The 19,674-nt window shown below is 48.4% G+C and overlaps 1 protein-coding gene across 1 annotated transcript; it reads left to right on the top strand.

Annotated features, from left to right (window-relative positions):
• The first annotated feature begins 14,468 nt into the window (after positions 1-14,468).
• On the top strand, positions 14,469-15,407 carry LOC144278246 (olfactory receptor 52P1-like). The gene has a single exon (XM_077839486.1). The coding sequence runs from the start codon at positions 14,469-14,471 to the stop codon at positions 15,405-15,407; it is 939 nt and encodes a 312-aa protein (XP_077695612.1).
• The last annotated feature ends 4,267 nt before the right edge of the window (positions 15,408-19,674 follow it).

Here is a 19,674-nt window from a genome sequence, read left to right as displayed (position 1 = left end):
TTTGGGTGGCTGCCTAACCCGGATGTTCTTCATTCACGTGGGTTCTGCTATGCACTCAGCCGTCCTTGTGACAATGGCCTACAATGCTGGACTTTTTTAACATATGTACAGTGATCCAATGAGCAAATTATTTTTCTGATTTTTCTACGTCCAATCCTTCAGAAAGGATAAACCAAAAGTTTCCATTGGAAAGTGCTAATACAGGAAAGGTGCTGCAGAAATTGAGGACATTCTGCTAGAGCTTATTGGTGAGAGTTGTGAAACTGTTTGCTTTTGAGAACTGGACTGTGTTACCCTGGATTTGAAGGGTGTGTACTCCAGAATTTGATCAAGCCAATTGCAACCATATGATTTGCATTCAGCCACTAGGAATTAATAAAATAGAAAACCACACAGTTTAGGGTTAACTGGAAAGCAGGGCTTTAGATGCAAGGCAAAATCTACCTGGCGGTTTCTGCTAATCAGAATGGGAGGAGTGGACAGACAAGTAAATAAGTGAGAATGAAAGAATGAAAGAAGATAAATGGATGAAAACCTTGAATCTACATACCTCTGATATTAGAAGTTTATTGAAAGTTAGGAAAAGTGATAATCAATTAAGGGTCACTATGACCTATGTATTTTGTAGACGTTATAAACAATTACTAATACAGTATACTTTGGAGCAGTTCTCTGAAGCCATCGTGAGAGACATTTTTCCTCACACCCTCTCTCCCCACTGACTGAGCAACTGGCCACTGCGAACCTGCTGTTAATTACTCAGTACAGATGCAGATGTTAGGTAAATATCTGGGATGTTCTAAACCTATTGCTTATGTCTTTGCGTGCTTAAATCTAATAAACTGCAGTGTTAGACAAGAGCATGTTTACTTGCATTTAATCCTTGATCAGACAGAATTACTGTGTTCCCATTGATTTATTCCTGACACTCCCTGGAGTGAAATACTTAAGTTGCCCCTGCTGGGGATTCTCAAAAACCTGGATAACAGACTGATGTGTTAAATTATGACATTGCCTTGGAGTCCAATAACTTACCACTTTGCACAGTCGATTATGGAGTTGCTTTCAGCTGGAACTTTCAAAATACACACTAACCATTCCCATTGGCAAAGACGTCAAAAGTAGGTGTCAAGATTAATCTTGGAGTTTGTGAAACAGATGGAACAGAGTATCAGGGGGTAGCCATGTTAGTCCGTATCCACGAAAACAACAAGGAGTCCTGGTGGCAACTTAAAGACTAGCAGATTTATTTGGGCATAAGCTTTCATGGGTAAATAAACACTTCTTCAGATGCATGGAAACACTGAAGAATGTATTGGACTGTGTTCATTGTGTGGGGTCTTTGATCTTCCATGTTTCTCCAGGCAGGTCTGGAAAGCCTTTGGCTGCTTCTCAGACAGCAGTTGAAAGGGAGACAACTTGGAGGCTTCAGGCACCTTCCTGAAAGCAGAAAGGAGGCGGGGGAAGAGTTGGTGCCAGTGTTTGGATTCCGAGGCTAAAAAATTCTTTAACGTCGCCATCAAAGTTCTGTGAAATTGCTCCACCAACCCATCAGTTTGGGGATGGTAGATTAACGTTCCTAATGTTCTTACCCTCATTTAGGTTGCACTGTTCTTTCATTAGTTGCAAAGTAAAGTTAGGTCCTTGATCAGTAAGAATTCCTTGGGGTATTACCACCTGGGAGAATAATTTCATAAGCTTATTTGCTCATTTGGTTCATGGCTAAAGTGCTAGAATTGTACATAGAGGGCAATAAACCTGGCTGTGTGCTTTTGTCAGCGAACTGTGCTTGTGTTTTTTCTTTATGAGCAACATTGAGGTCTGCTGAATTAGCAGGTTGCCTTATCTGTGAATACTGATAACACTGGAGCTCCGAGGACAGAAGCACTGAACAGCCTGAACCGTGTTACCGAGGCAACGACATTCCAGCCTTCAGCACGTAACAACAGCCGGCTGACACTCTGAGCCCAGGGGTGAAGAACTCTATGGTCTGGAGCGAGTCAGCGACTGTTGTGCCCCCTGCCCAAACTGCGGCCACTGCCTCAGTCCCTGGGGTTCCACCACTTCCCCGTTCACCGCAGCGAGTTGTTCATGGGCCTGGCTAAGGGTAGGATTATGTCACGGAAGTCACGGATTCTGTGACTTTCAGAGACCTCCGTGACATTTTCCATGTCAGCCCTGGGGTGGCAGAGCCAGAGCTGTCAGCTGGTGAAGGCCCCCAAGCTCTCAGCTGCCATAGGTCGCCAAGGCCCCAGTAGCTTTCAGCCACCATGGGCAGCAGGGGGACCCCATAGCTATGTGCTGCTGGGGCTGTGGTAGGGGCCACGGAGCTCTGAACTGCCGGGGCTGTCGGGGAGGCCACGGAGATCTGAACTGCTGGGGCTGTGGGGGAGGCCACGGAGCTCTGAACTGCTGGGGCTGTGGCAGGGGCCACGGAGCTCTGAACTGCAGGGGCTGTGGGGGAGGCCACGGAGCTCTGAACTGCTGGGGCTGTGGGGGAGGCCACGGAGATCTGAACTGCTGGGGCTGTGGGGGAGGCCACGGATCTCTGAACTGCCGGGGCTGTGGGGGAGGCCACGGAGCTCTGAACTGCTGGGGCTGTGGGGGAGGCCACGGAGCTCTGAACTGCCGGGGCTGTGGGGGAGGCCACGGAGCTCTGAACTGCTGGGGCTGTGGGGGAGGCCACGGAGCCCTGAACTGCTGGGGCTGTGGCAGGGACCACGGAGCTCTGAACTGCTGGGGCTGTGGCAGGGACCACGGAGCTCTGAACTGCTGGGGCTGTGGCAGGGGCCACGGAGCTCTGAACTGCTGGGGCTGTGGGGGAGGCCACGGAGCTCTGAACTGCTGGGGCTGTGGCAGGGGCCACGGAGCTCTGAACTGCTGGGGCTGTGGCAGGGGCCACGGAGCTCTGAACTGCTGGGGCTGTGGCAGGGGCCACGGAGCTCTGAACTGCAGGGGCTGTGGGGGAGGCCACGGAGCTCTGAACTGCTGGGGCTGTGGGGGAGGCCACGGAGATCTGAACTGCTGGGGCTGTGGGGGAGGCCACGGATCTCTGAACTGCCGGGGCTGTGGGGGAGGCCACGGAGCTCTGAACTGCTGGGGCTGTGGGGGAGGCCACGGAGCTCTGAACTGCCGGGGCTGTGGGGGAGGCCACGGAGCTCTGAACTGCTGGGGCTGTGGGGGAGGCCACGGAGCCCTGAACTGCTGGGGCTGTGGCAGGGACCACGGAGCTCTGAACTGCTGGGGCTGTGGCAGGGGCCACGGAGCTCTGAACTGCTGGGGCTGTGGGGGAGGCCACGGAGCTCTGAACTGCTGGGGCTGTGGCAGGGGCCACGGAGCTCTGAACTGCTGGGGCTGTGGCAGGGGCCACGGAGCTCTGAACTGCTGGGGCTGTGGCAGGGGCCACGGAGCTCTGAACTGCCGGGGCTGTGGCGGGGGCCACGGAGCTCTGAACTGCCGGGGCTGTGGCGGGGGCCACGGAGCTCTGAACTGCTGGGGCTGTGGCAGGGGCCACGGAGCTCTGAACTGCCGGGGCTGTGGGGGAGGCCACGGAGCTCTGAACTTCCGGGGCTGTGGGGGAGGCCACGGAGCTCTGAACTGCTGGGGCTGTGGCAGGGGCCACGGAGCTCTGAACTGCTGGGGCTGTGGCAGGGGCCACGGAGCTCTGAACTGCCGGGGCTGTGGCGGGGGCCACGGAGCTCTGAACTGCTGGGGCTGTGGCAGGGGCCACGGAGCTCTGAACTGCCGGGGCTGTGGGGGAGGCCACGGAGCTCTGAACTGCCGGGGCTGTGGGGGAGGCCACGGAGCTCTGAACTGCTGGGGCTGTGGGGGAGACCACGGAGCCCTGAACTGCTGGGGCTGTGGCAGGGGCCACGGAGCTCTGAACTGCTGGGGCTGTGGCAGGGGCCACGGAGCTCTGAACTGCTGGGGCTGTGGGGGAGGCCACGGAGCTCTGAACTGCTGGGGCTGTGGCAGGGGCCACGGAGCTCTGAACTGCCGGGGCTGTGGCAGGGGCCACGGAGCTCTGAACTGCTGGGGCTGTGGCGGGGGGCATGGAGCTCTGAACTGCTGGGGCTGTGGGGGAGGCCACGGAGCTCTGAACTGCCGGGGCTGTGGGGGAGGCCACGGAGCTCTGAACTGCTGGGGCTGTGGGGGAGGCCACGGAGCTCTGAACTGCCGGGGCTGTGGGGGAGGCCACGGAGCTCTGAACTGCTGGGGCTGTGGCAGGGGCCACGGAGCTCTGAACTGCTGGGGCTGTGGCAGGGGCCATGGAGCTCTGAACTGCTGGGGCTGTGGTGGAGGCCACGGAGCTCTGAACTGCTGGGGCTGTGGCGGGGGCCACGGAGCTCTGAACTGCTGGGGCTGTGGCAGGGGCCACGGAGCTCTGAACTGCTGGGGCTGTGGTGGAGGCCATGGAGCTCTGAACTGCTGGGGCTGTGGGGGAGGCCACGGAGCTCTGAACTGCTGGGGCTGTGGGGGAGGCCACGGAGCTCTGAACTGCTGGGGCTGTGGGGGAGGCCACGGAGCTCTGAACTGCCGGGGCTGTGGCGGGGGCCACGGAGCTCTGAACTGCTGGGGCTGTGGGGGAGGCCATGGAGCTGTTAGCTGCACCAGCAACAGGGGCTGGACACTTCCCCTTCCCAAAGTGGGGCACAGGCTCTTATTCTCCCAACGTGGCTGTAACCATCCCCCTGTCATTGCCCTCCACCGATTTTTTTAGTATAAGTCACAGACAGGTCACAGACCTCCGTGAATTTTTGTTTCTTTCCTGTGACCTGTCTGTGACTTTTACTAAAATTAATTGTGACAAAATCTTAAACTTAGGCATGACTGATCATCTGGTCTGCCCCTCGTTCCTGAACAAAATTGTGTCATGGGCCAGGATCGCCACTCCCCAGCTAATCGCATTCTGGATGCTGTCGAGGGCTGTGGTCATGGCAGGCCCACTAACCTGGCTGGACGTGTCCCCCACAGCACCAGCTTTTTCCTCCCTGTTCCTACCAACTCTGCTAGTTCTATGCATACGCTCACTGGGGTGCCAGCCTCCATCTTCCCAGTCAGCCATTCCCACCATTCATTTACAACTTCACCGAAGTGGTTTCAGTCCCTCCCCAATGTGACCAGAAAGGCCAGATACTGGAAATAATTTCCCTAATAAGTTTATTGGGGTTTAGCACAACTAAGTTTCCACACAAGAATTCCTTTATTAGTCCAAAGGGAAATTGGTGTTGATTACATCCAAAATACAATTACAAGCAGATACACACTTATGTGTTATAGAATCATAGAATCATAGGACTGGAAGGAACAACAAGAGGTCACCTAGTCCAGTCCCCTGCACTCAAGGCAGGACTAAGTATTATCTAGACCTTCCCTGACAGGTGTTTGTTCAACCTGCTCTTAAAAATCCCAATGATGGAGATTCCACAACCTCACTAGGCAATTTATTCCAGTGCTTCACCACCCGGACAATTAGGAAGTTTTTCCTAATGACCAACCTAAACCGCCCTTGCCGCAGTTTAAGCCCATTGCTTCTTGTCCTATCCTCAGAAGTGAACAATTTATCTCCCTCTTCCTTGTGACAACCTTTTATGTACTTGAAAACTGTTATAATGTCCCCTCTCTGTCTTCTCTTCTCTAGACTAAACAAATACAGTTTTTTCAATCTTCCCTCACAGGTCACGTTTTCTAGAACTTTAGTCATTTTTGTTGCTCTTCTCTGGATTCTCTCCAATTTCTCCACAGATTTCCTGAAATGTGGCACCCAGTACTGGACACAATACTCCAGTTGAGGCCTAATCAGCACAGAGTAGAGCATAAGAATTATATCCTAGCAACCATACAACTATATGCATTAGCTAAATATTCATCACAGGATCAGGCTCGCAAAATACCTTCCATCATGGCGTGACTCTGGAGGGGTAAGGAAATCCTGTGAAAAAGGAACCCCTAAACATTTTGCTCTTTAAAAGCCATCTTGCGTCTGTCATAAATATAAAGGGAAGGGTAAACCCCCTTGAAATCCCTCCTGGCCAGGGGAAAGCTCCTCTCACCTGTAAAGGGTTAAGAAGCTAAAGGTAACCTCGCTGGCACCTGACCAAAATGACCAACGAGGAGACAAGATACTTTCAAAAGCTGGGAGGAGGGAGAGAAACAAAGGGTCTGTGGGTCTGTCTATATTCTGTCTTGGCCGGGGATAGACCAGGAATGGAGTCTTAGAACTTTTAGTAAGTAATCTAGCTAGGTACGTGTTAGATTATGATTTCTTTAAATGGCTGAGAAAAGAACTGTGCTGAATAGAATAACTATTTCTGTCTGTGTATCTTTTTTGTAACTTAAGGTTTTGCCTAGAGGGGTTCTCTATGTTTTTGAATCTAATTACCCTGTAAGGTATCTACCATCCTGATTTTACAGGGGGGATTTCTTTATTTCTATTTACTTCTATTTTTATTAAAAGTCTTCTTGTAAGAAAACTGAATGCTTTTTCATTGTTCTCACATCCAAGGGTTTGGGTCTGTGGTCACCTATGCAAATTGGTGAGGCTTTTTATCCAACATTTCCCAGGAAAGGGGGGGTGCAAGTGTTGGGAGGAATGTTCATTGTTCTTAAGATCCAAGGGTCTGGGTCTGTAGTCACCTAGGCAAATTGGTGAGGCTTTTTACCAAACCTTGTCCAGGAAGTGGGGTGCAAGGTTTTGGGAAGTATTTTGGGGGGAAGGACGCGTCCAAACAGCTCTTCCCCAGTAACCAGTATTAGTTTGGTGGTGGTAGCGGCCAATCCAAGGACAACGGGTGGAATATTTTGTACCTTGGGGAAGTTTTGACCTAAGTTGGTAAAGATAAGCTTAGGAGGTTTTTCATGCAGGTCCCCACATCTGTACCCTAGAGTTCAGAGTGGGGGAGGAACCTTGACAGCGTCAGATCAATGGTCCATCTAGCCCAGTATTCTGTGTTCTGACAGTGGCCAATATCAGGTGCTTCATAAGGAATGAAGAGAACAGGTGATCATCAATTGATCCATGCCTTTTCAGCCCTTCCTTAGTTCTGGCAAACAGAAGTAAGGGACACCATCCCTGCCCATCCCGACTAGTAGCCATTGATGGACCTAACCTCCAAGAACCCTTTGGACCTATCCTGTGGGACTCTTTGCCAGAGGATGCTGTGAAGGCCAAGACTGTAATAGATTGGAAAAGCACAGGGGCACTAGGCACCAGAATCCCACTGAATGTGGATGGAGACTGGGCACCTAACTCACATCTGTGTCTCTGAACATCTCCCTCCACCCTCGCTATCCTAATTATAGCTGGTGCGGTGACTCTAGCAGTCCCCAGGCTTCAGGGCACATGCTGATCACTGAAGGGGCTCAGGAAGCTGATCCTCCGCATGGCACGATATTGTATTATGGGGAGGGGGTTATAACTAAGCAGGGGCAAGCAGATGCTAGGGGCTATTACTCTGTGTTTGAAACAAGGATGTGCGAGAGCCTTTCCATGTGCATGTTGTGTTTTCAGGGATTCAGCACAGAGCTCGTCAGCCGGGAGGGGAGGAGAAGATGCTCAGATTCTATGACAATGGGCAGCAGCACAGAAATGCTGATAGATAAATAAGTGCGTCTAAGTGTTGGCTCTTCCTTTACTTTCCGGTGTTTCCATAGTGCTGGATGATTCAATCAAGTCTGCAAGACTAAATTTGCCCTGTCAATCTGAGCCTCTGTTATCGGAGAATCATTTCTTTATTCCCGGGGGAGGCTCTCAGGCTGAAGTTCTGAAGGGTCTATTTTCGGCTCTTCCCACTGCTCAAGGAGCCAAGGGAATTGTCTGGGAGTCCAGGAGAACTGAAGAGTCTGCAGGGACTGTACAGGGGAATGATAAATGTTGCTGTCCAGCACAGAGAGTGTCAGACATTTGAGATTCATACACTGATTCTTGGGGCTCTGCCTTTCTGTAGCTGTAAGGAGATTTCCTCTCTGTGCTGAGCGGGATTTTGGTGAGTTAACAGTTTCTGCACTAAAGTTAGAACTAAGAGATCAAGGGTTCAAGTAAAAAAAACCATCTGGGCAGGAATTCACCAGCATGGCGACTTGAACTGTTTAGTATTGTCAGAAACAACAAGGGGTTGACCTGGTAACACTGGAATTATAACTGTACTGGAAATGGTTTAGACAAATATTTGGTTTTAAGAGAAGTTCCTTGTGTCTGACTGTGTCCTTCTATCTGTCTCAGTAGCTTCCTTTTTTTGGTTTATGTGGATTTTCCTCTGGTTCGCTCAAGTTTTCCAATTCAGCAATTTCACTGCACTGTTAAGAAGTGCAGCCAAAGTCTCTGCAGTGGGTATTTGTGTTACCAGAAGGATCACAACAAGAAAAGGCCACACACCGGTCAGATTCTGCTCTCACATTCTGCCTTCACTGGGTCACTCCAGGCTGATGCTGGCCTCCCTGAGAGAAATATCAGGGCCCATGTGTTTTGAAATGCTCGTCTTTTATGCCCGGTCTCAGAGCACCACATGAACTGCGGGTTTCCTTCAGACTCTTTCAGTGCCGTACAGAACAGTGCTCTCTGGAGCAGGATGTGAAGCCGTGATTTTCAGAGCTCAGAGCCAAACCTTAATCACTAAGGGTGAAAGCTTGGTCCCATTGAGTTCAGTGGCAAAACTCCCAACACAACCAGGAGTTCACCCTAAATCCACATGTAGGGACTTAAATAAATGGCTGGATTTACATTGGCCATGAGCCTCCAATGACTTCAACTGGAATCGTCCTGTGGCCTCTGTGGACGGGTGAGCTGGTTCAGACCAAAGAAGAACTGACAGGATACTTGCTGAAATCTGAAACCAATAGGCTTAGGGTTGAAAACAATCAGGAGAACAGTTTTTTTATGGGAGGAGAGTGGTCTGCTCTCTCTCTGCCCCTGCATCTCTGCTTCTGGAGAGGATGAGAAGCACCAAAAGGCAGTTAAAATAAAAGCATGTTTCTAGCTTAGGGGAAACCAGGAGGTACAGGAGCGCACTGTATGTGTGGATTGAGGGGGTGGGGGGCGGAAGGACGTGCAGTATCCAAATCACAGTGATGTAGAGTCCTGAAACAGGGGAAAATTGGGAATGCACGTTCTGTCTAATGCACAGACCAAAGAGGCGCCATGAGGGTGGGGGTGTCTCAGACTGTAAGAGAATGTGGACAATGATGTAGCAGATTGTCTCTGACACCAGCCCCCATCCAGACCATTCCTCCTCCCATGAGCAGCCCCGCTAGAGCCTCAGGAAGGTATATCTGGGTTTCTGGTGGGCTGCAGTACTTTAAAGCTTTGTGTCATTTTGAGGAAGAGTTATTTACCCTAGGTCCTTTTAGTATCCACGTCCTCTCTCCCCGCACTGGGTCTGTCCCTCTCTCCTTCCCTGCAGAGGATGAGCTGCTGCAGGAGTTCCCTTCACCCCAAGAAAGGCAATTCCAGCTTATCTCCTTCTTTCCCCAGTGCAGGCAGACAGTGAGTTTATCCTAGTCTGAGGAGCTCTTTCGGTGAGCTGTCTCTGTGGTGTCTGGCACCTGGTTTTGGTCCTGGATGAGGGGTATCACTATGTGGCAGGGATGGAAGTTGTGGGGATAGGGGGGCCTACATGGACAAGTGGGAAGTGCTGGGAGTTCTGGGGGCAGGGAGCGGGATGTACATAGACAGGCAGGCAGCGGTGGGGTTTATGGGGATGGGAAGAGGGGTGTACACAGAGAGATGGGCAGCACTAGAGAATGTGGAGGAAGCAGGGGGTGTACATGGACAGGCGGGCTGTACTGGTGGCTGTGGGGGTAGGCAGAGTATGCAAACAGACAGGCGGCACTGGTGGTTGTTGGACAGGCAGGAGATACACAGATAGACGGGGCAGCGCTGGAGGTTTTGGGTCAGGCAGGGGGGTATTCACAGAGATGAGGCAGCACTGGGGGTTGTGATGCAGGTAAGGGGTGTTCTCGGACAGGCGGGCAGCGTTGGGGGTTGTGAGGACGGAGAGCGGGGTGTACACGGGCAGGCAGGCAGTTAAACACTGTTATGTGGCTGCCTTACTTTCCCATCCACACATTTATGCGCCAACTTGATTGTCCATGTATGCTAGGCCCTCTTCCCACTACAGCTGCCAGTGTCTTCTCCATGCTCCCAGTCATGTCTGGCTCCCAGATCCTCTGAGCTGCCCCTCACTCCCCACAACACTTCCTCTGCTCGCTGTGAGGTGCCTCACGTCATGCGTGCTCCCTTGGCTGAGTGGAGATCAGTGACTGTGCATCACCGGCTTCTATGTAGGGGGGTCACGGTGGCCACATGCTGCCCCATCCTGAGCACTGGCTCCGCATTCCCATTGGCCGGGAATCTGCCAATGGGAGGTGGGGGGGGGTGAAGCCCTCCGGCAACAGCCACTTGAAGCTGCTTGCACGCGTCCACCTAGGAGCCAGACCTGCTCCAGGTCACTTCAGGCACAGGGCGGTCCGCGGTGCCAGGACAGGCGGGAAGCCTGCCTCTGCACCCCAGCTGCGCCGCTGACCAGGAGTCGCTGGAGGTAAGTTAGCACCCCAATCCCCTGCCCCAGCCCTGAGCCCCCACAAACCCGAAACCCCTTCCTGCACCCCAAACCCCTCATCCCTGGGCTGACCCCAGAGCCTGCACCCCAGCCCAGAGCCCTGACCAACTCCCACACCCCAAATCCCTGCACCAGCCCTGAGCCCCCCAAAGCCAGAGCCCCTCCTGCACCCCAACCCCCTCATCCCCAGCCCCAGGCCAGAGCCTGCACCCCCAGACCAGAGCCCTGAGGACCTCCGGCACCTCAACCCCCTGACCATCCCTGAACCCCACCTCATTCCCAGCCCACCTCGCAGCCCTCACCCCCCACAGCCCAACGCACTTCTCCAGCCCTGAGCCCCCCAAACCCAGAGCCCCTCCTGCACCCCAAACCCCTCATCCCTGGCTCCAAACCAGAGCCTTCACCCCAAGACCAGAGCATTGACTCCCTCCTGCACCCCAACCCCCTGCCACACCCCAGAGCCCTATCCCACACCCTGAACCCCTCATTCCCAGCCCCACCCCAAAACCCTCACCCCCACACCCCAACCCTCTGCCCCAGCCCCGAGCCCCTCCCACACCCCAAACTCCTCATGCCCAGCTCCGTTAGGTCTGGGGCATCAACAATTTTCTTCAACTGAGTCCCCAGAAAAAAAGTTTGAAAACCACTGCTGTAGAGCATACACCAGAGAATTTCCCGAAAATAATACCTGGAGCAGAGCTTGTAGAGAAACATCTAACCTTGATTTAAAAATTCTCAGTGGTGGAGAATCTGCCATGACTCTTTTCAAATTGTCCCATTGGCTAATTACTCTCAACATTTAAAAAAATGTACACCTTCTTTCCAGTCAAAATTTGATTAACTTCAACTTCCAGCCATTGTATCATGCTACACCTGTGTACACCAGACTGAAAAGCCTATAGTTAACTAGTCGTTCCCCATGTAGGTAATTAGAGACTGTTGCAAGTCACCCAATAACCATCTTTGTTAAATCCAAAGAGATCGAGCTCCTTGAGTCTGTCTGTATAAGGCAGGTTTTCTAATCTTTTAATAATTCTTTTCACTCTTTTCTGAAACCTCTTCATCGTGGACACCAGAACTGGACACAGCATTCCAGCAGCTGTTGCACCAGTGCCAAATACAGAGGTAAAACAACTTCTCCACCCCTCCTTGAGATTCCTCTCGTTATCATCCCAGGATCTCATTAGCTATTTTGGCCACTGGGAGCTCATGTTTAGCTAATAATCTCTTCACGCCCCCAAATCTTGTTCAGAGTCATTGAGGTCCCCATTCTAGAGTCCCGTATTGCGGGATCATCACCTACATTCTTTGTTCCTAGATGTACATATCTACACATCTATATTAGAACACACACTATTTGCTTCGACCCAGTTTACCAACCAATCGAGATTGCTCTGAATCAGTGACCTGTCACCTTCATTATTTACAATCTCCCAATTTTTGTGTCATCTGCAAGCTTTATCAATATTCAGGCATGAGAAGGGTTAGCAGCTGAGATGTTAACATGTCTCTCTCCTTACACGTGTTAGTTAACAACTGCAATTTATTGTGATGGGATCTCCGGGGTGCAGCCTGAGACTGTGGGACCGCTGTGCCCCCTGAACTCTCCAGCCTGGGCTGTCTCTCACAATGCTTTGCTAATGACAAGCAGCAACCCCTATAGGCACTGTGATCACTCAGCACAACATGTGGGCAGATTCACGAAACCCTTCAGTCAAACTCACTGGTAAAGGTAAACAGTAAAACAAGTTTATTGACTACAAAAGACAGATTTTAAGTGATTATTAAGTGATTGGCAAAAAGCCAGAGTTAGTTACCAAAATAAAATAAAATATAAGCATAGAGGCTAAACTCTCAACACTATTAGACCAGGCAACATCTAGATTAAGCTTTTTTTTTTCTCATCACATTGGATATTGCAGTTCATAATACACAGGTTTCACCCTTGAAACCTGGGCCACTTTCCTCTGTTGGAGTTTTCAGTCTTCTGAGCATCCTTCTTGCTTCCAACGTAGGCCAGGGGGGAGAGGAGAAAAGGCCAAGAAGGGGATATTGTGTTCTGATTTATATCCTTAGTCCATGTGCTTGGAGAAGAGAAGTCCAGGCATGTTTGGTGTGCACTACAGAGTCACCAGACAAGGTTGAGCAATTCCTTTGGTGTGGCCTAGTGCAAGCAAGTCATTGCACTGTAGCTCCCTTGCTCGACAATGGCTGTTGATGGTTGTTTGACACCCGCGCGGGCGTTATTGACTTTTTCTTGCTGTTGTCTCTGGGGAGCTGCTGGTTCCCAATTTACAGCATCATTTAGTGACAACCATACAACACAATCTCACAATTTCATATACACTAATGATATCCACATTTAGCTAGAACAATGACTTTCAGCAGATCATAACCTTTCCCCTGATACCTCTCATGGCATGCTTTATATGCAAGATCACAATTCTATATAAATGAGGAATATGGGGTTACAGGGCACACCCCTGATGTATAGAGTATCACACATGTCTCGGATAAAGCTGGGTGACTGCAAGAAAGTGTCTTGCCAAAAGAAACAAGTTCAGCACAAAGTCATATCTCACCATGATGATATCTGTTTTCCTGGGGAAAAGTTGGCTCCTTTCCAACATGGGAATTACATCGTAGATCAGTCCTATGGTCCATCTAGTCCAGTGTCCTCTCTCTGACAGTGGCAGCCCAAGATACTATGGAAGAAGGTGTAAGAAACCCAGCAGTGGGTGGATGGGGGGATGACCTGACCCTCCTGAGGGTGTCACCCTTAATGCTTAACAACTAGAGATTGGCTTGTGCCCTGAAACTCATGGACAGATACGCTTTCCAAAATATTTATTTACCTGTAACTATTATAACTGGATAGTCTTACTATCCATAAAATTGTCCAAACCGTTCTTGATTCTTCCTTAGCTCAGGGCCATAACTACCTCTTTTGCTCATAAGTTCCTGAGTGTAACTAAGCATTGAGTGAAGAAAGCACTCTTTTTTATCTGTTTTGAATTTACCACGTTTCAGTATAATTGAATGTCCTCTTGATCTTGTGTTATGAGACAGGAGAATACCTTCTCCATCTCCTCTTACCACTCATATTTTATAGACTTTTCTCATATCCCCTCTTAGACATCTCCTTTCTAAAATAACAATCCCAGTCTTTTCCACCTCTCTCCATATGAGAGTTTCCCCAGGCCCTTGATCATTCTCATTGTCCTTCCCTGAACTCCTCTAGTTCTGCAATATCCTGTGTGAGAAGGGTGCTCAGTATTACACAGAGGAGCCTAGAGGAGGGTGAAACATTGACTCACTGATCTCATGGCATTGTATTTACTGTAGGATTCCCAACTCCATAGAATCATAGAATATCAGGGTTGGAAGGGACCTCAGGAGGTCATCTAGTCCAACCCCCTGCTCAAAGCAGGACCAATCCCCAACTAAATCCCACTCCTCCTGGATCCAAATGTTTTGCTTAGTTTCTGTCAAAGCTTGCAATGTGAACAAAGTTTCACAGAGCGGTGTACTGTGATGCCCAGATCCACCTACTGGATTCATACAGTTAAATTAGAACCTTGAAAGATATTTGAGAAGTTCAAGCTTTTCCCTCCAATGGGCATAAACGCTGCAGTTATTGACATTGAAGTTCATCTGCCATCATGCTGCCCATTCACTTGGCTTGGTTAGCTCCGTCTGAAAACTTCTCTGGACTTGACTATGACCTCAATAATCTGGTGCCATCTGTAAATGTTACCACCTTACCGCACACACACCCTTCTCTAGATTGTTAATAATTATAAAATATTTATTGTACTATTTGCTATAAAGCATGTAACCCCCTTGCTGTAATTATCTCCCTTCTCAGGCACCTTGAACTTTTCTGAACCAGATCAATGCATCAACCACCTCATGGCATCTTTCAACTTCACCCCCTCTGATGCTTCAACATTCATCCTAATGGGCATCCCTGGCCTGGAAACTGCCCACATCATGATTTCCATCCCTTTCTCTACATTCTACATTATTGGGCTGTTGGGAAATTTCACAGTTCTGTTTGTTGTAGGCAAAGAGCAGACCCTGCACAAGCCGATATACCTGCTGTTCTGCATGCTGGCGCTCACAGACATCGGCAAGTCTACGTCCATCATACCTAAGGCACTGTGTATATTTTGGTTCAATTTGAAAGGCATTACTGTGGGTGGCTGCCTCACCCAGATGTTCTTCCTTCATGCGGTTTCTGTTATGCACTCATCCATCCTTGTGACAATGGCCTTTGATCGCTACGTTGCCATATGTAACCCTCTGAGATATGCCACCATCCTCACCAACGCACGAATAGCCAAGCTAGGGCTAGTGGGTTTGATAAGAGCTGTTCTCTTCATTCTGCCCCTGCCCCTGCTTCTGAGCAGGCAGCCATTCTGTGCCAACCACATTATCCCCCATACGTACTGTGAGCACATAGCTGTGGCGAAGATATTGTGTGGGGACATCACAGTCGATGGGACATACAGCTTGGTGATAGTGTTTGTAGTCATTGGGTTAGACCTGATGCTCATTTTTCTATCCTATGGTCTGATCATCAGGGCTGTCTTCAGAATCTCCTCCAAGAAAGTCCACCAGAAAGCCCTCAACACCTGCACAGCCCACATCTGTGTGATTCTGACCTCTTATACTCCCTCACTCTTCTCTAACCTGACACATCAGTTTGGTCAGGGCATTGCTCCCCATATTCACATCATCTTAGCCAACCTCAATTTCCTCATCCCCCCCATGCTCAATCCTATCATTTATGGGGTCAAAACCAAAGAGCTTCGTGACAAAGTTGTTAAATACATCAACAGAATATGAAAGCCAGGGGCCATTGACTTTAATCCTGTCTGACCAGAGGGGGACAGTCTATCTCTTCATTAATCAAGGGTGCTCTGTCCCAGTTTGGCTGAGTTCAGCATTGTGGAAGTTCACAGTCTGAGAAGTTCCTCACACCTAACATCTTATCACTCCATCACCAAGCACTACACTCTCTGTTGCTGAGTTCCCTCCCTATGACTATCACCTGAACTCTTTCAATATCACCCATCAGCCCCCAACCCCAGACACCCTCTTATTCGGACTTTCCATGGCTTCCAGACCACAAGATAAGACTGCAACTTTGTGAAGCAAGGTGCCTCTCCATTAGTCCCTGTGTGATAAATGGAAATGACACTTTCTGATAGCCAAGGCAAATAAATAAACTACAAATGCTGAACTTCTTTATCCTATGTGCATTGATCTGTTGAACAAAATTTTCCTGATTTTTGTATGTCTAATCCTTCAGGAAGCCTGGATGATAAACCAAGTGTTTCAGTTTGAAAGTGCTAATACACAAAAGCTGCTGTAGGAATTGAAGACATTTTACTAAAGCTTATTGATGAGAGTTGTGAAAGTGTGCACTTTTAAGAATTGGACTGTGATGGATTGAATCACAAAAACCCCCTGGTGGCTGCCAACTGATGTGCCAAGACTACTTCTGCCCCTGCCTTTCCTGCTCGTTTGGGACTCTAAATCCCTGCCTGGTTGTGCCAGACACGCTTGCCGGCTACGAACACAGACCCAGGTCTGAACCACGTCCCACAAACTGCAGGCTTAACTGAAAGCAGTGTAAGAAGTCTTCCTGTCTCTAACACTCAGATGGCCAACTCCCAGTGGGGTCCAAACCCCAAATAAATCCATTTTTCCCTGTAGAAAGCTTGTGCAGGGTAAACTCATAAATTGTTCACCCTCTTTAACACTGATAGAGAGATATTCCCAGCTGTTTGCCCTCCCTCCCCAGGTATTAATACATACTATGGGTTAAATAATAAGTAAAACATGATTTTATTAAATTTAGGGATTTAAGTGGTTCCAAGTAGTAACAGACAGAACAAAGTGAATTACCAAGCAAAATATAATAGAATACGCAAGTCTATGCCTAATACAGTAAGACAACTGAATACAGATAAAACCTCACGCTCAGAGGTGTTCCAGTAAGTTTCCTTTTACAGACTAATCTCCTTCTAATCGGGATCCAGCAATCATTCACACCCCCTGGGGTTAGCGTCCTTTGTTCCAGTTTCTTTCAGGTATCCTTTGGGGGTGGTGAGTCTATCTCTTGAGCCAGCAGAAGACAAAATGGAGGGGTCTCCCAGGGGCTTAAATAGACTTTCTCTTGTGGGTGGAGACCCCCCTCCCCTTTCCTATGCAAAGTCCAGCTCCAAGATGGAGTTTTGGAGTCACATGGGCATGTCCATGCATGATTCAGTTTTTACAGGCAGCAGCCATTGCCCACATGCTATATTAAATGTCTCCAGGAAGACTTCTTATGTGGATTGGAGTCTCCCACTATCCATTGTTCATTAAGTGTTTCTTGCCTGGGCACTTAATTTGCACATTCCTTTCTCAAGAAGCTGACCAAATGCTTTCCTAAGGCTACTTAAAATCAAGCAAGTACACAGCCAATATTCTTAACTTCGAGTACAAAAATGACACATGCATACAAATACGATGAATATATTCATTAGATCATAACCTTTACAGAGATATGTTGCACGGCATATGTAGCATAAAACATATTCCAGTTATGTCATGTATACATTCATAAGCATATTCCCATAAAGCATTATGGGGTGCAACACCAGAGGGACTGCTGTGTTAAACTACAACTTCACCTTCAGTCAAATTACTTACCGCTTTGCACAGTCGATTTTGGAATCGCTTTCAGGTGGAGTTTTCAAATACACACTACCCATTCCTGTTGTCAAACATGTCAAGAATAAGTGTCAATATGTCATCTTGGAGTTTGTAAAACAGATGAAACAGGGATTGCCACCAAACATCTAGGTGATTGAATTGCTTGCAATACTGTCTTTCATGACCTAGATTGGCTGATATCTCATTTTTGCCATTGTTTTGTGGAGACCTTGGATAGTTGGAGCAACAGTGGAAAGGTCTGCTAATGGATTACTTAAACTAGCATACTCACCCTTCCCTGAAGACCTTTTAGTGGGAGACAGAGGACCAGCCTAATATCTGGAATGCCTGGTGAATTCGCTGGTCCAGGTTTCCCAAGTTGGTAGGGATTAGGTTTGAGTGTTAAGTAGTTAAGCTATATAGCAAAGCTGAGCTGATAGCTTGATAGGAGACAGAAAGACTGATCCTCCTGCATGGTTGTTTGCCCTCTCATAGGGTCCTGGCACTGCATTAATCAGAGCACAATCTACCATGCGCAAATCTTATTTCTTCAACCAAATAAATCTTCAGGTACACTTAATGTATAGGGTAACATACTATGACATATATTCATAATATTAATATTGATTATCTCAGCCCCAAAACCATTACCTTTGGCCTAACTTATGACTCTTATGATTTCCATATTCTGTGGTGTACCCTGCCATTACCGATCTGTTCCAGACCTATTGTAAACATATTCTGTTTTTTGTTCAGTTCCCTGTTCAGTTCCCCAAAGTCAAAAGGGGTAACCGGTAGGCCATTTATCTACATTAAAGGTTATAAACCCTCATACTAACTTGCTCTAGCTAATCATGCACGATATAGGCCTGTAGGTTCCTTGCATTACAGCCAGCTACGATGAATAACTATTATGCATAACATATACTGGAAGTCAACATTAACAAAAAGGCAAGAAAATAATATAATCAATCAACCCAATAAAGAAATCACGTTCTGCAATATAGCAAGCTAGCAAACTGGCCTTATGTGCCACAAATCCCCCCTTTGATGGGGTGATTGCATATAATCCCCATCACATAGATGTGGGGGTGGATAGCGGATGCATGCAGACATGTCATGAGTGCCGGGGACTGGACAAGATGACCTCTTGAGGTCCCTTCCAATCCTATGATTCTATGTTCCACATTAATTTCCACCTCTTGGGGTGGAGGCAAGATGTCAAAATGGTGTTCTACCTCCTGATACATCTCTACAATAGGCATTATGGATACATATTCACCAGCATCATTATCTGTTGCCTGTACGGGCAATTGCTCTCTTTCTTTTCATTTTGACAGGTTTCAGAGTAACAGCCGTGTTAGTCTGTATTCGCAAAAAAAAAAGGAGTACTTGTGACACCTTAGAGACTAACCAATCTATTTGAGCATAAGCTTTCGTGAGCTACAGCTCACTTCATCGGATGCATACTGTGGAAAGTGTAGAAGATCTCATTATATACACACAAAGCATGAAAAAATACCTCCTCCCACCCCACTCTCCTGCTGGTAATAGCTTATCTAAAGTGACCACTCTCCTTACAATGTGTATGATAATCAAGTTGGGCCATTTCCAGCACAAATCCAGGTTTTCTTACCCCCCCCCCCCCCACAGAGTGAGTTGGGGGGTAGGGGGCGGTGAGGAAACCTGGATTTGTGCTGGAAAATGGCCCAACTTGATTATCATACACATTGTAAGGAGAGTGATCACTTTAGATAAGCTATTACCAGCAGGAGAGTGGGGTGGGAGGAGGTATTTTTTCATGCTTTGTGTGTATATAATGAGATCTTCTACACTTTCCACAGTATGCATCCGATGAAGTGAGCTGTAGCTCACGAAAACTTATGCTCAAATAAATTGGTTAGTCTCTAAGGTGCCACAAGTACTCCTTTTCTTTCTTTTCATTTGTTAATCTTATATTGTATATATCTTACAATAATTCCTGTTGCAATACCTTGGACAATAATCAATCCCTTTAATCCAGGTTCTTCTCTGGGGGGCATTTACTCCTTCATCTCCCCCATCTAATAATTGGACAATAGCTTGTTTAGCCTCATCCATGTAATTCATAATTTGAATGAGGCGTGTTTCCTTTCGAGTTAATACCTGTTTTAATTGTAGTCCCCGAGGGGGAATATATACCAGAAATGTTGGAGTATTTTGGACAATCATGTCCTGATAAAAGGGATCAGATAAAATCATGGAAGTGTTCTCAAAGGTGGGAATAGGGGAAATTATTTGGTTTCCAATTGAGGTGAACTGCTGTGGAGTAAAAAACTCAGAAATTTGGATATGTGACCTGACACTCCAAGGAACCAAAGAAAGAAATGTTTGCACTGGTATCTGCTGATGTATGACCAGCAGCAGAAGC

The sequence above is a fragment of the Eretmochelys imbricata genome, chromosome 1 (assembly GCF_965152235.1).
Source record: "Eretmochelys imbricata isolate rEreImb1 chromosome 1, rEreImb1.hap1, whole genome shotgun sequence".
Lineage (NCBI taxonomy): Eukaryota > Metazoa > Chordata > Testudines > Cheloniidae > Eretmochelys > Eretmochelys imbricata.
The sequence above is the reverse complement of the archived record's forward strand: the minus strand, read 5'-3'. Positions and strand labels throughout refer to the sequence as shown.

What these genes read in the sequence shown, in the direction of transcription:
- LOC144278246 (XM_077839486.1), top strand. Translation starts at nt 14,469, where the DNA reads ATGGCATCTTTCAACTTCACCCCCTCTGATGCTTCAACATTCATCCTA.